This window comes from Schistocerca cancellata, chromosome 1 (genome assembly GCF_023864275.1).
Source record: "Schistocerca cancellata isolate TAMUIC-IGC-003103 chromosome 1, iqSchCanc2.1, whole genome shotgun sequence".
In the NCBI taxonomy this organism is placed as follows: Eukaryota; Metazoa; Arthropoda; class Insecta; order Orthoptera; family Acrididae; genus Schistocerca; species Schistocerca cancellata.
The window spans coordinates 305,544,666-305,561,567 of record NC_064626.1 but is presented as its reverse complement, the minus strand read 5'-3'; the positions used below and the strand labels follow the sequence as shown (position 1 = coordinate 305,561,567).

The window sequence follows — 16,902 nt, the reverse complement described above, 5'->3', positions numbered from 1 at the left end:
GACCCTTAGATTGGGCAGTGAGCTTCACATGTATGAAACAAACCATCGGTACAAACCTGGAATTTTTTTTGTCTTGACCCAAAAACTTGACATCACTGAACTCACTGAACACACATCATTTCCACTCGCTCCACATAACCTAAATCATGGTGGGCCCAACCTCCTATAATCCATGAGGCCCAAACTTCCCATGGACAACTGTGAGTCCATGCCAATGGCTATGCGGGGTGGCCGTGCGGTCTGAGGCTTCATGTCATGAATTGCACAGCCCCTCCCACCAGAGGTTCGAGTCCTACCTTGGGTATGGGCGTGTGTGTTGTTCTTAGCATAAGTTCGTAGGAATTCACACACATTGTAACATGTCCAAGGAAAACTTAATGCATCCTTCCGTCCACTAAGCTATCTAAGCAAAACTATGCCACCCTATACATTTTGGATGTGCTTATGTTTACTGGGAGCATTGCATGGCTGCTTCAGAGCTCCCATTGTTGTTTAACAATAGGTTACTATTCCCATGCTATATTCCAATGCTACACCAACCTATTATGCCCTCATGTCAGACTTTGTCTGCAATCTGGTTCCAGATGCTCTGTTTCCCCGCATTTCATACATTGTGGTTCACAGCTTTCCTGTCATATGTGGACCATTTGACTACATCTGTAACAGTTAACTCCTAGAGTGAAAATTCGCTTTCTGTCTCAAACCCAGGTCAGCACATCTCCCTCTTCTAATGTCATGCCTGTACTTTTTTTGAAACATTGGGCAATAACCCCTGCAAAAATGCATTTACTGTTCTCTGTTATGCCTCTTGTAGAAACACCATTTTGGTATAATCATAGTCTGGCAACTTGTATGTGTTAATATTTAGATTTCTAACATTGTCCTGTCCACAAAGTTTTCAATGGACTTCCCCTGTATTTCCCATAATGCCTGCCAATATTTTCTCTTCTCTATCACTGCACCAAGCCTGCCCTCAGAATTTCAAATGTGTACATTCCGTAACTCTGGTACTTTGTGTATGTCTGAGCATCTCCCACCAAACTTAATTTTGCCACATGTCAAACATCTTGTTTGGGTGCTGATACACTGGATGAAGATAAATCCTTCCTGTCCACATTGTGCACTGGTAGCTAGCATCGGTGGTACCAACGACACAGCAGAAAAGCTGGGTGACCATGACAACAGCAGGCCAGTTGCTACACCTTGTGGCCACTGCCTTGTTATGGTATACTTGGATGGAAGCGGTGCTTCAGCGCAACGAGTAGGCATCAAACTTGTATAAATACCATCATTTTTAGCTAAAGACATCTCAGTCTGGCAGAACCTTCTATGAGGAGAGAATCACGCCATGCGACAGGGCGACATGGTTCTGCAAGCAGCCATCTGAAAGATATGAAAGATGATGTCATATATGAAAGATGATGATGTCACTATTGTCATATTGTTCTGTTGATTACGACTATCAAAGAAGTGTTCGCATACCATTCCAATGGCTTGTAATTCACCACAAATTATAACAAATTACTATTATATTATCATATCATATTGTACACCATTTTCACTGATTGCATTTATATTCGCCATGTATGTAATGGAATTTCTACTTTATTTACTGCTGAAAAGTCTTATACTTTTGCTGTTTATTGCTAATTGATCTCTTTTTATTACGCCATCCTTTACTTCCTTTCATTAGCTCTTCCCTTCTTACACTTCATCTTTAAAAAATGTAATATTTTCTCATTTAATTACTCTCTCTTATAGAACTTAATTATTTTCCCACTAGCAGGATTTCGTGATAGATAATGCAAGTAGACCATCATAAATGTGCTGCTCTTCGGTTGCTCATGTTATCAGTTTTCATATCTTGCTCATAATGCTACTGCCCTCTGGTCAAATCTGCATATTGTCTTAACTTGTCAGCTTTCTTGTTAAGAGATGACTATTGCCTTTCTTCATTCTTCCCCGTGCCAACGTGACAGTGCTAGCATCACTGATAAATAGTTTAAACTATGCTTCATAGTATGCCAAAAAAAATTTTGTTTGTCTGAGTCTGTCCATCTTCAGGGGAATTAGAACGGAAAAAAATTTTTTTTCACATTTTCGGATTTTTATCTCATTAAAAAATTTGCAATTTTCTGAACAAAATAATATATATATTTCACTTATAAACTCACATGGGAAGTATTTTATTTTATTTTTTAAATATAATCCACACTGATTGAAAATGTTAAAATTTTTAGGTGCATTACTTCAAGATCTAATGTTAGGTGTCAGGAAGTCATTTCTGAAAGTATTTGTATGGAGTGTAGCCATGTATGGAAGTGAGGCATGGACGGTAAATAGTTTGGGCAAGAAGAGAATAGAAGCTTTCGAAATGTGGTGCTACAGAAGAATGCTGAAGATAAGGTGGGTAGATCACGTAACTAATGAGGAGGTATTGAATAGGATTGGGGAGAAGAGAAGTTTGTGGCACAACTTGACTAGAAGAAGGGATCGGTTGGTAGGACATGTTCTGAGGCATTGAGGGATCACAAATTTAGCATTGGAGGGCAGCGTGGAGGGTAAAAATCGTAGAGGGAGACCAAGAGATCAATACACTAAGCAGATTCAGAAGGATGTAGGTTGCAGTAGGTACTGGGAGATGAAGAAGCTTGCACAGGATAGAGTAGCATGGAGAGCTGCATCAAACCAGTCTCAGGACTGAAGACCACAACAACAACAACACTTCAAGATCTAATAAAATCGGAAATTTTTCATATAGAAGGCTATGGATTGCTGTGTTATAGAGGTTAAATTACGTGTTTGTAGTGGTAGCATTGTCAAATAAAATATCAAATCGTTTCATAGTATAAACAAGCCTTGTATGTTGAAGTGCTAACATTTTTCTGAGGAAAAGTGATTAATATATTGGTAAATCTCTCAAAAAGTAAAGTATGATGCCAAAGTGAAGTGTTTTTAAGAAATGTGGGTTTTGTGCTAATAGATTTTTGAATAAAGGGAAACATTGTGTTCAGCCTGTGGCGTGTGAAGTTACAGAAAATGAAATACAAACTTGTCAGTATCTACAGAAACACCCATTAGTGCTTCGAATATTAAAATAAAATATTGTGATACACAGTTTTCTCAAAACGAAAGTGATGTTAATGGTAGGTTAGATGTACACTTCCTAACAAGTGTTTTAGGTGAATGTGTGGGTTGTAAAATACGTGGAGGGCCAGTTAGTTTACATGAAGACAGTGAGGTATCAAATGGATTAGCCAGGAAACTTATCATTAATTGTGCCAGTTGTAAATATACTCATTTATTTTGGAATTCTGATAAGTGTAAAGACAATTATTTTGAAGTAAATGTTATGTGGTTTTATGAATTGAGAGCTATTGGCAAAGGACACACTGCAGCACAAAGAATGTGTGCCATGATGAATATGCCATGCCCACCTTGTAAAATCAACAAGTATGCAGGATTTATTGGAGCTGCTGTGGAATATGTTGCAGGAGAGTCAGTGAAGGATGCTGCAAAAGAAGCTGTTGAAATAAATCATGGTATGACTGACATACCAGTAGCTTTTGATGGCACTTGGCAGAAGTGTGGTTACAGTTCTAAGAATTCTGCTGCTATGGTGACCAGTGTGGGTACTGGAAAGGTAATAGATTTCCAGATTTTAACCAAACATTGTTGTAAGTGTAAATCAGGGAATGAAGAAGGGCATATCTGTGACAGAAATTATGAAGGAACAAATGGTGCTATGGAAGCTTCTGCAGCTACTGAAATTTTTAGTCGATCTGTGAATGAAAGGGGAGTGTGTTACACTAAGCTCTTAGGTGATGGAGACTCAAAAGCATATAACAGTGTAGTAGTTGCTCAGTCTCATGGTGAGAAGATTATCACAAAACTGGAATGTGTTGGTCATGTCCAGAAGAGGATGGGCACCAGGTTGAGGAAGTTGAAACAAAGTTTGAGAGGCAAGAAACTTTCTGGTGCTAGAACCATAAGAGGCTGGCTGAAAGACAAAATGATTGATGAGCAGCAGCAGTATTATGGGATGGCCATTAGAAATAATACTGAGGATTTCTTGAAAATGATGAAAAACCAATACACCACCTTTGCCCTCTTGGACCTGATTCATGGTGCAATTACTACAATGCTCGGTACTCAAACAGTTCATATAGTCATAAACATTCTATCCCAGCAGCAGTCATGATTATCATAAAACCTTTTTACAGAGACCTGGCAAATCCTGACTTACTGAAGAAGTGTCTGAATGGTCAGAGTCAAAATCCCAATGAGTCATTCAATAATCTTATATGGATTCGCTTATCAAAAAAATGTTTTTGTTGAAGAAGACACTAAAGTGGGGGGTCGGTGATGCTGTTATTGCTTTTAATGATGGCAACATTGGTAGGGTGAAAGTGCTACAGCATATGGGCATTAATCCTGGAGCAAACTGCATCAGAGAACTTGAACGGATGGACAAGGTTCGCATTGATAAAACAAGAGTATGCAGCACAGTTGGGCACTAAGGAGTCCAGACAGAAGAAAAGAAGAAAAAACTGTGAAAAAGATCAAGAGGATGATGTACAGTATGGTGCAGGGTGCTTTTGAGTGACTAAAAAAAAAAAAAAAATTAAGCATATATTAATTGAGTTACAGTCTTTTGAAACTTTAGAAGCCGTTTCTGAAAATTTACATTTTCTATTGCATTTTTCCATAAATCTCAGAAACCACTTCAAGTACAGTATTCAGATTGTCAGGGAGTAATAACATACATATCCTGTGTCTACTGAACTAAAAGAAGAACATAATGTTATGTATAATTAAAATTATTTAGGATAACATACAAAAAAGTACACAAGATTTTAACCATGTAGTTAAAAAATTGTATTTCAAAGCAGTGGCTGAAATGCAATTATTGCAGTTCAGTAAACTCAGAACATACAGTTTAATGTCCTGTAAAAGTTTCATGTGAATGGCTGCAGTGGTTCATGAAATACAGGGAAGCCAAGTCACTAAATTTAACATTGTTGGGATACGGCGTTCAAACTCCCTTAAGTGAGTTATGCTGTGTCTAACTAGACAGCTAAAAGTGAAAGGTTTCATCAATAGAAATTATTCCACTTGGACAGAGGGAAGATGAAACCAGTATTCCTAACAGAAAAGTAAGAAAGGAAGAAGAATGAATGTGTGTATGTCGAAGGAAGGAAGAAGGTACCCCAAAGACAGATACCTACACCAATCCCCACCCCATTAAGGACTTTTCCTGGTCAAGTGCCTGACTGAAACACGAGAGGATGAAGAGCCTTAACATCCCCTACATAACGACTTCTTTTCAGCTACATTGTACAGTCCCCTGAAAAGTGATCCTAAACACGCCCCTATAGCAAGCCAGAAGAGATTAGAGTTTATTCACATCAATCATTAGCAGTAAGTTGTATCAGCTTCATCTGGCTCTATATGTCACCATCCATTCATTACCTCACCTTTGAGCATGAGTGAAAGTAATAATGTACACAATGCATTGAAGTATCTTATCTCAATCACAAATATTGCTACACTGTAATAGTGCATCTACCACATCTGAAATGATATCCTAACCAACCTCCCCTAAAATATTTATCTATGAATACCCAACTATTTATCAGTGAAGGATAGGAAAAGGTAGAAAATTTCTGATGTAAAAGATGTAAATTCAATATTTGTTTTTACTTATAAGGTAATTCCCCCCCTCTCCAGAAATGTTGTGTATTGCATTAGTAAAAACATTATCTCTTCTAATGGGTTTTCCAAATTTTTTGATCTCTTCATACGCCACTAAATATAATTTTTATAACTATTACATGAACTATCATAATGTCTTGGGCCCTACCATTTTAATGTCAGTTTTTCTCGTGTGCTGTCCAGTCAGTATTTCTTTCTAAACTTTCTTGAATGCCTTCTCATGATTTAACATCTTGAGCAGTGCTCCATTCAGCTGATTTCCCTACTAGGTAACTTTTGGTAAAATCTGTCTTTTTATGTCTTCTCACTTCTTGGGTAATGATCTTGACAACACTCTGAGAAAATAACAACACTCTGAGAAAATAAATAAGACTAACTCCCTCAGGTTGGTATTTTGGAAACTGCTTTGATACATTCATTCTTGTCCCCAAATGTATTTCTTCTACTAGTTTAGTAGTGAGGCTATTTTTCTCTGTTACAGATCTTTTGCTAATTTAATTTTTTTTTCCCTCGCGGTTTTTGAACTGAGTGAGCTTTTCTTCCATCTCTACTGAAGAACAGGTGTAGGACTAGCAGACTCTAGTTTTTCAATTTATTTTCTTCAAGAAAACCTTGGAGCCGTGCCTCCAAGCTAGTCAAAACATTTCTGTTATTGAATATAATAGAGGGAAACATTCCACGTGGGAAAAATATATCTAAAAAGAAAGATGATGAGACTTACCAAACAAAAGCGCTGGCAGGTCGATAGACACACAAACAAACACTAACATACACACAAAATTCTAGCTTTCGCAACCAACGGTTGCCTCGTCAGGAAAGAGGGAAGGAGAGGGAAAGACAAAAGGATTTGGGTTTTAAGGGAGAGGGTAAGGAGTCATTCCAATCCCGGGAGCGGAAAGACTTACCTAGTCTTTCCGCTCCCGGGATTGGAATGAATCCTTACCCTCTCCCTTAAAACCCAAATCCTTTTGTCTTTCCCTCTCCTTCCCTCTTTCCTGACGAGGCAACCGTTGGTTGCGAAAGCTAGAATTTTGTGTGTATGTTTGTGTTTGTTTGTGTGTCTATCGACCTGCCAGCGCTTTTGTTTGGTAAGTCTCATCATCTTTCTTTTTAGATACATTTCTGTTATTGGTTACATTAATTATTTATCTACCCTGTTCTAACACCTCTATCTGATTTCGCATTTCTGAGATATGGCTGTTCATCTGTTCTAATTCCTTTTTAGGTACCAATGCTGTTTGTTTTATTTGTTCATTTAATTCTTTAAATTTCTCCTGTACCTCAAGTCTAACTAAGGCACAACGTTCTTCAATGTCCTTATTTAAATCTTTAGACAATTCAGCTATTGTGGCCTCTATACTGGCAAAATCGCGTTCTTATAATTAGATAGTTCTTGTCAGATAGGATCAGGACTACCTGATAGAACATCAACTCAATTCTTTAATTCTTTGCCCCAAGTGTTGATATCATCATCTAAGTTTAGTGGTATGCAATTCTGTTCCCATCTTAATCATTTACATCAGTTTGAGCAGTATTTAAATTTGTTTCAGCAGAAGTAATCTTACTATTTAAATCCGTCTGAACAGCATTTATCTGTGCAATTAGATTCTCTTGCACTACCATAAACCACTCCAACATTACATCCATGCTCCTAGCGCATACTAACATGCAAATCTCAATACACTAGCTTCAACCACTCATGCTCAATTTACTCCTACTTCACTGTTTTCCCTTTCACGATAGCATATTCCAATGAGTTGCCGGTGAGAAGCTTTTCTGTTTAGAAAGAAGCCATAGGATGGTGGGATGCAGGCTGTGACTGACACTGGGATTTATTGTGCCACCGTAAGCCGATGACTGGTGTGATGGCTTGTAGCAGTGAGATGACAGCTACTTACCACTGCCACAGGCATCATTCTTCCAACTTGTGGAATAATTGTATCTTCCGCATCTCGACTGGGGTTGACCCACTCAATAATTGTTTCCCAGATATTTATAAATCTTCTTACTGTACTTTTTATTTTGTTGTGGACCATTTATTACTTAGTTATCAGGGTACTTGTTGACTTCTGTTTTCCTTGACAGTACCCTTATCTCGATGTTATTTTAATGGAATTCTCCATTTTTTGCTACAAAATTCTCTTACACCACTACTTCTTGTTCTTGTGGCATCACGATCACCAGATGTGTTGTTTCTCCTTGCAACATAGAATATGTTACTTCTCAACTATGGTCGCCTTCTGATGATTTCTTGATGTCATGGACTTGCTAATCAAGGCCACTGGCTACTATGTACGGCTCTTCTCCGATGCAGTTGGTGTGAAGATTGTAAATATGTCAAGCAGCTACAAAATTATAGCTCAACATTCTCTCACAAAACTGTTGTATTGTCGTGGACAGTCTTACAATACACTGTATCAGATCTCAAATTTCCAAGTCATTACATCAGGACAGATCTAAATACACTCCTGGAAATTGAAATAAGAACACCGTGAATTCATTGTCCCAGGAAGGGGAAACTTTATTGACACATTCCTGGGGTCAGATACATCACATGATCACACTGACAGAACCACAGGCACATAGACACAGGCAACAGAGCATGCACAATGTCGGCACTAGTACAGTGTATATCCACCTTTCGCAGCAATGCAGGCTGCTATTCTCCCATGGAGACGATTGTAGAGATGCTGGATGTAGTCCTGTGGAACGGCTTGCCATGCCATTTCCACCTGGCGCCTCAGTTGGACTAGCGTTCGTGCTGGACGTGCAGACCGCGTGAGACGACGCTTCATCCAGTCCCAAACATGCTCAATGGGGGACAGATCCGGAGATCTTGCTGGCCAGGGTAGTTGACTTACACCTTCTAGAGCACGTTGGGTGGCACGGGATACATGCGGACGTGCATTGTCCTGTTGGAACAGCAAGTTCCCTTGCCGGTCTAGGAATGGTAGAACGATGGGTTCGATGACGGTTTGGATGTACCGTGCACTATTCAGTGTCCCCTCGACGATCACCAGTGGTGTACGGCCAGTGTAGGAGATCGCTCCCCACACCATGATGCCGGGTGTTGGCCCTGTGTGCCTCGATCGTATGCAGTCCTGATTGTGGCGCTCACCTGCACGGCGCCAAACATGCATACGACCATCATTGGCACCAAGACAGAAGCGACTCTCATCGCTGAAGACGACACGTCTCCATTCGTCCCTCCATTCACGCCTGTCGCGACACCACTGGAGGCGGGCTGCACGATGTTGGGGCGTGAGTGGAAGACGGCCTAACGGTGTGCGGGACCGTAGCCCAGCTTCATGGAGACGGTTGCGAATGGTCCTCGCCGATACCCCAGGAGCAACAGTGTCCCTAATTTGCTGGGAAATGGCGGTGCGGTCACCTACGGTACTGCGTAGGATCCTACGGTCTTGGCGTGCATCCGTGCGTCGCTGCGGTCCGGTCCCAGGTCGACGGGCACGTGCACCTTCCGCCGACCACTGGCGACAACATCGATGTACTGTGGAGACCTCACGCCCCACGTGTTGAGCAATTCGGCGGTACGTCCACCCGGCCTCCCGCATGCCCACTATATGCCCTCGCTCTAAGTCCGTCAACTGCACATACGGTTCACGTCCACGCTGTCGCGGCATGCTACCAGTGTTAAAGACTGCGATGGAGCTCCGTATGCCACGGCAAACTGGCTGACACTGACGGCGGCGGTGCACAAATGCTGCGCAGCTAGCGCCATTCGACGGCCAACACCGCGGTTCCTGGTGTGTACGCTGTGCCGTGCGTGTGATCATTGCTTGTACAGCCCTCTTGCAGTGTCCGGAGCAAGTATGGTGGGTCTGACACACCGGTGTCAATGTGTTCTTTTTTCCATTTCCAGGAGTGTATATCTGTCTTGGCTAATGACCAAAGTTTAACGAAGTAAAATGAACAAATCATTTTTCAGTCCTCTTTTGTTTTTACAATTATTTATGGCCTATCTTCCCTGATAAATCCAAAATATCTCCAAGTAGTGATGGCATAGCACAATTAAATGTCCACCCAGCAATAAGTGTGCTAGGGTGCCCTGTAGATAGTCTATACATGTCCTGTTTCATGTGTCTTACCTATAAATTATAACAACCTCAAACAGTAAACAGTGGGATGCTCCACCAAATACTGAGCTTCTTACACTTACATATGATTGTCTTTGTTCTAAAATTGAGGAATAGGTGGAATATATACCTCTGGACATGTTACAGCTTACATCTTAACTGAAAATAATGTAGGCGGTGGGGATTTTCTGGCTCCTGGGACAAGTAAGGAGTTACAATCATTCTTGGGATGTGGGCAATCACTACAGAAAACTCATGAAGGGCTATTTGGATGTTGCATGGCCCCTCACTCACTAAAAAAAGGATGTAAAATTTCAGTGAGCAACGGAGTGTAAAGTCACATTTGAGAAGCTAAAAGAAGTTCTGACGTCAAGTCCAGAGTTGATCTTTCTCGCTTAGGAGTAGTAGTTTGCACAATCATGTGATGCTTCCAACCAGGCATTGGTATGTGTTTTGAGTCATTTAACATATGGTGAGGAACATCCTTTAGCTTACACCACATTAGCAAATGAACAAAGCCAAGAGTAATTACTCCATAACAGAGAAGATGATGAGCCTGATATAAGTGGTTACAAACTTTTAATGTTATCTGTACAGTAAAAAATTGGTGGTAGTGAGCGATCACATAGCACTGAAGTGTTGGTACCATTAAGGATCCTTCATGCAGACTCACAAGGTGGATGTTGAGGGTGAGTGAATCAGGGAGGTGGTAGTCCACAAAACCAGGCAGGAAGTATGGAAATGCAAATGAATTGAGCAGGAAGGTTACCGTAGTATGGCCACTGGGTTACAACCTTGCAGAGAGACAGGAAGCGCAGGCTGCTGACACAGACTGCCAACTTTTTACTTCACAGCTGCAGTATGTTGTACATAATGGATTGCTATAAAGATCAAGGAGACTGGGACAAGGGTAGTAGTAACTGCTAAGCTAGGGGAAGTGGTATTGTAGAAAGCACATAATCACATACTATCAGGGCGTGAGGCTGTCATTGGGCGACAGGTTGAGGAGTGACAGACTGTCACTAGTGGAGGACAAGCAAAAGCGACATAGACAAGTGCATGAAAAGTTGAAATATACTCAGCGAGTGGAACTGAGCCATCAGTGAGCACCGCTACAGAGGCTACTAGAGGCAATCAAACATTTTGAGATGATAGGAATGGATATTTTAGGAACTTTTAGCCACATGGCAGCAGGAAACCTTACGTTGTGACTATTATTTATTAGAACTATTGATATATTTAAAAATATCGGGAGTCCGATATATCGACAAAAAGTGTTGATACATTGGTGGAAAAAATATCAGCGTATCTGTCTATAAAAATATCAGCTGCACTTTGTAAATATACAATTGTTTTAGAGCTGTATATTTAAGTATTGATTTATTATTAGATATTCTGTAAATCAACAAGCTAGCAACCTGCCTATCTTCCTTAGAGCAAGAATTGAAAGGAAAACGATGCACGTTCATGCTTGGAGATAACCATTTTGATGGTAATTGCATTTAAGTGGCACAATAAAACATGTCTGATGGGTCCGTGGTTCAGTCTCATTACATATCAGACTTGTCCAGAACACTTCCTGTCAACGTCCCTGTTGTTTTCATTTCTGCAAACGTCAGCAACCTAGCAGTTGTAAATGGTGAAGCTAAATGTTGCAGTTTCTGTTGGTAGCACCAATTACATCCCCTCACACATCTCCACCCATGGCAGCAACCATTCTTGTCCTTTAGATTTTTGTTCATTGTTTTCAGCAACTGTTTTTGAAGAATGTCGATGTGAAGAAATAGCACACTAGTTGCATTAAAAATTGTTTTTTTAACACAACTGGTGTGATGTTTCTTTGCATTGGAAATCTTGTTATTGCATTGACACCACCACTTACTCCCACCTTTCCCCCAGTGCAATCAATGTTCTTCTTTTGTGCCACACCTACTTGCTTCTCACAGTCTAAGAGAAAGATTGGACACAATGAAATCTAACAAAGTAGCAAGACTCCTTCACACAGTGAAAGTAAGATTATATACTACTACAATTTCAAAAGAACAACTTCAAATATTTTCCGAAAATTGTGAAAAAACTTAATAAAAACAAAGATGTTGGCACTCGATACTGCTGTGTTGCTGTTTTTTTTTTTTTTTTTTTTTTTTTTTTTTTTTTTTTTTTTTGGGAGGGGGGGGGGGGGCGATATTGCCGATATTTATCGATACAGTATTGATATATCGATATTTCATCAACAGCCATTTCTTACTCCGTGTAGTATTGATCACCATTTCAAATCAACAGGTGACTTTGGTGGTGCTGGCCATGGTGAATAACTGATTGCCAAAGTTTTAGTACCTTTGAAACAATAATCACAGACCAAGGTAGTAACTTCATGTTATAATAATAATCCCAAAGTGCATACCAGCAGTGGAATTTCTCTGTTTGAGGTGATGTGTGGAAAGAAGATAGTCAAACCAAAGATCAGGAGGAATGGAGAGCCAGTGTGGAATTTTGCAAAGAGGTTAAAGGAAGTATGGAAACGTATAAAGAGGGGAAACACCAAAGCATCAGGAAGATGTAATGAAAGGTGCGGGGAAATTGCCAGAGATACTGTAGGGCAGTGGGTGATGCTATTAAGTCCATGTATGCCAAAAGTTAAGACCAAGAAGTTTATAATATGGTTCCAGGAGCCATGACACATGATCAAGGTGTCAAGCTACAATTGCCAACTCAAATGACTAGTTTGGGCTGGATACCTACAAACATTTCGAGGTGCTCTGGATTTGTTGCCATAAGCGTCACAACCAACCACTAAGAAAAGAGCAAGGAAAGGTCAGGAGAATGAGAACCAAAAGGATCTTGCAATGTCTATACATGAGGTACCATATAGGTTAGTATCTCAGAAGTAAGAAAGAAGGATGTGGAGTACAATTAAATTTTGTTTACCATAAGAAAAGTGTAAGATTATTTGTGATTGTAATGTTAGTTAAGGAATTATTATGGGAGAGGTGGGGAGGACAGCATAATTGCTGCACTGTGAGATTTCATAGCTAGACTATGGGAGGAAATTGTAATGATTGTAGTTTTATTTCAGAAGAATAGTCACCTATAAAGGTGTTTTTTAAATGAGGAATTGTGTTGTGGGACATTTGGTCTTTTGAAAGGGACAGGCTTTTTTTTCCCATGTTGTTGCACTCAAGAGCATTACTTGACTGGTCTACAAAAGATTCAGAGTGAGCTACCTTTGAAACTGGGACTCATTGCAAGCAAGCAAGCAGAATCTGCTGCTATACATTCATGTAGTGCCAGTGAAAAATAACTACATATAAAGCGCAACTCTGCGTGGTTGTATGGTTCCCAGTTGCAGATGACCATGCATGGTATAAGTGTTTTACCATCAGCCCTTACATGCTGAAGTGGGATGCCCTAGAGGGCAGTAATGTTAATATCAGAAAATGGGGGAAGGCACATGGTAATTTAAGTGGAGGAATTTAGTAACTGTCAGCGGGAACAAGTAGCCATATGCCCAATCCATGTTGTTGAGGCTGGCAAGCACACATGAAAGTTTAGTTATTCTATGACACAGCAGGAAGGCAAGGTGAGCAAAACAACAGCAGGCTATTTGCTACACCTTCTGGCTGCCGTCTTGTAGTTGGAAACAGTGCCTCAGCACAACAAATAGGCACCAAACCTGTATAAGTACACATCATGTTTAGCCAAAGGTATCTTAGTCTGGCAGCACCTTCTAGGAGGGCAGTTGAGTTCCACCACTGATGAGCTTACTGCTAGTTCTAAGTCCACTCCCATGGATTTGCTGCCTTCCAGCTGGGACCATCTTCAGGTTCACTACAGCTCCAGGCAGCCTTCTGCCCTGAAAAGCTAATGCTGTAATTATCCACTTACAAGGGCAGACACCACCACTGTGGGACTGTCTTCTAGTGCAAGAATCTCAGCAGGCTTCTGCATTTGTTGGCACACTTTGCTCTTAGCTGCAGACTCTTACCAAGGTGGCGCACGTGCTGCTACAGACATTGTGCATCAGCATTCCTGCCCCACTGCTTATGTCAAGCTCGCCACTTGCCAACTATTACATCAGAGACTGCTGAACTCTCTGCTCTCAGCACATGCCAAGAGGCATACCACTATGGAATGACATTCAGAGTGTTGTAGCTTGCTAACCAATAAAATGTGTGACTGTTAATGTTGTCTTGAGCCACCATTGGTCAACATCCTGAGCCTATCTGAACTCAACTCTGCCACCATAGTAAGGATGGAGGCATGGTCGTCAGAGGGAAGCCAAATATATTCTCTCTATATCTTTGGCTTCCCTCTGAGAACCATGCCTCCATCCTTACTACTCTCCCTGTTTACCTTTCCCTGTAGCTTCATAACCTGGGTTGTGAGTAACTGAATCCACTTTCGCTTCTTCCCTTTTTTCCCCTCTCTCCTCCCTGATGAAGGAACAAAGTTCCGAAAGCTAGGAATGTAAATTTTCTGTTCTGTTTTGTGTATCTATCGGCTGCACTGAGCTGAGGTAAGTACTGGCCAGCCCCTCTATCTCTTTGTTAGTATTTGTTTCACATCTTTATATGAGATTTTCCATTAATCATTTAAAACAGATATTACATAACTCTAAAATCACATTTTAAGAAAGCTGTTACTTGCAAAATACTGTCGTAATATATGTACACAAATACAAAATATTTGCTACTTTATCATAAGCCAACTGCCTCAATAAAGATGACCCATTTTAATTTTTCATGTTTCTTACTGTTTGTTTCTCTTTTTCAAGGAACCTCATGGAACTCTCTTTCCCTAAGACATCGCCCAGTAAGATACGATGTTTTGAACTATATTGTATTCATCTTGGTCTTGCGACATCATCATGTGTATTGGAACATTCCCGTCGACTAGCAGCTACCATCTGGGAGGTTACAGGTTTACCCAACAATCCGCTGGACATTCTTTGAGATATGTCTGTAACTGTAACTGTAGAAATGACAGAATTCTCAAAAATGTGCTCAGTAAGGCTGTTCAAGAAGCTGAAACAGCATTTCTTTTACTGAATGATCATTATTCAAATAACACGAAGGTAGTGCAATACATAGCTTGTGTTGTGAGATGAAATGCCAGTCTACTGTTTCTAATACTGCTGTTCACAACAAGTGCGTACAACTATTTTACATGGACAGCATATTTTACACAGTGGCTGACAAATGAGTAAAGCATCTGCTCTCTTAAGTAAAGAGGAAACTAAGCAAGTATTAATATAATAAAATTAAATGACTGAAGAAAGACTGTGAATAATAATTCATGTCTCCAAGTGAGTGCTTTTCTTTCTACAGCTAAAGAATTGTGGTATGTGACATTATCTTGCACAAGTCTAGTATTTGACAGTATGTCACCTTAGGAATCCATTTTTTTGACATAATTTTGTTTTTAAGTTGATGTAACATATGCATTCCAGTACACTATCTGTATCTAGCTAATCAGGCTGCTGTTAGAGCTTTGTAGATGAAAAAAAAACATTAACAGTTAACAGTTTCCATCCTTTGGCACAAAAATCATTTCTCCAGATCCAGTATGGGTAAAATATTGTTTGTTATTAGAGGTATGGAGACTCACCAATACCACACTTGGTTTAATAGATAAGCAGTCTCACTCTTCTCATTGTCGGTAATTAATAAAATGGCTTTCTGTTTGCTATAGACTGTTTAAAAGAGTGTAAAAAGAAGTATCTCGATGAATCCTGTAGAAGTGGGATTAAATATTTGATTTTGGAAGGGGAATTCAAGTAAACTGAAAGAGTAACTGTTACATTGCTCATCTGTCTAGGATCTGTAGGAATCATAGTGAGCAAAGATATTAACAACTCTGGATGAGAGCTGGACTGTTTTGTTCATAGTTAGAGAAGTCTAACAAAGGACAGTATTGTGGAAGATACTACATACATCTGCACAAAAGTTTGTGACTGGAATATGAAGGAGAAGGTAACAGGTAACCGTAGCAGTCACACATGATTGATTATAAAATTTAGAAATGTGTGTGTGCATGCCTCATTTTACTAGCATGTGTAATACGAAAATATTAGGTAACATTGCGTGTTTGCTAATGATTTGGGATTTTAGACTATCACACAATTATAGTGAGTGGTCCTCATGCCATAAGTACAAATGTGAAATAGCAAACTTCCTCCACATCACAATTATTGAAGGATTGCATATCATTTTTTTTAATGTAATAATAAAAGAACTTACTTTACCTTTTCTTCTGTTTCACAAGAGGTCGCCATTCTTGATATTTATGCAGCAGCAATTTGAATGAATAAATGACTGAGTGCATACTTGCAGTCTGCTGGACTTGATTAGCCTTGATTGTAAATAGTGTCTGTCGTCTGATAACATAAGTAACATGTTTTGGATGTACTGTGGTAGATTAATCATATTTTGTGACTGTATACAGACATGCAGAGACATTGTAGGACATAATGCCATTCCTAATATCTTAAAAACTTACAGAAATCTTTTAACCATTATTTTATACAGCCATTCCATAGTTCACGGGCATTATTGTCTGCCTTGTTTTGTTATGTAAAATCGAGTTTGTTACAGTTTTGTAATTTTAAAGTTCTCTTTTCTGCACTTTTAAATAAAATAAATTGTATTGTATTGTGTTTCTTAATAGCAGTTTAGTATGGATACCATGAAATGTTTAGAAAGTGAAGATCAAGAACTTTACAAAAATTAAGCTTAATGTAGGTGGAGCATGCTGTACAAGAATAAAAGAGCAAAGTAGAAGACATGCACTACTAAAATTTTGTTAGGGGGGAGTAAAGAGTGTCGATTAGTGTGCAGCCACTGACCAACAAAAGTAGAGCATAAAGCATTTGTTACATTTTTAAATTCAGTTTTGTTGAAGAATGGCAATGTATATTTAGTGATATTTTAAAAACTCAGTACCCTCACTTGCTGCTGAGATTTTCACATTTAAATGTGGTAAATCAAGTGAACACAATCATAAAAATGAGCCAAATTCCGGTCACCATTACACAATAAAATGTCACACACGAGTGGTGTGGGAAATACAGATAATTAATTGAGATCTGAACATT

The 16,902-nt window shown here is 39.6% G+C and overlaps 1 protein-coding gene across 1 annotated transcript in view; it reads left to right on the top strand.

Moving 5' to 3' along the window:
- The window catches only part of LOC126172625 (Hermansky-Pudlak syndrome 1 protein homolog), a 161,061-nt gene extending 144,469 nt beyond the window's left edge, over positions 1–16,592 (top strand). The window contains exon 10 of the mRNA XM_049920897.1: positions 14,584–16,592. Within this exon, the coding sequence (XP_049776854.1) occupies positions 14,584–14,761 (178 nt within the window). The 3' untranslated portion in view covers positions 14,762–16,592. The remainder of the gene's footprint in view (positions 1–14,583) is intronic.
- The last annotated feature ends 310 nt before the right edge of the window (positions 16,593–16,902 follow it).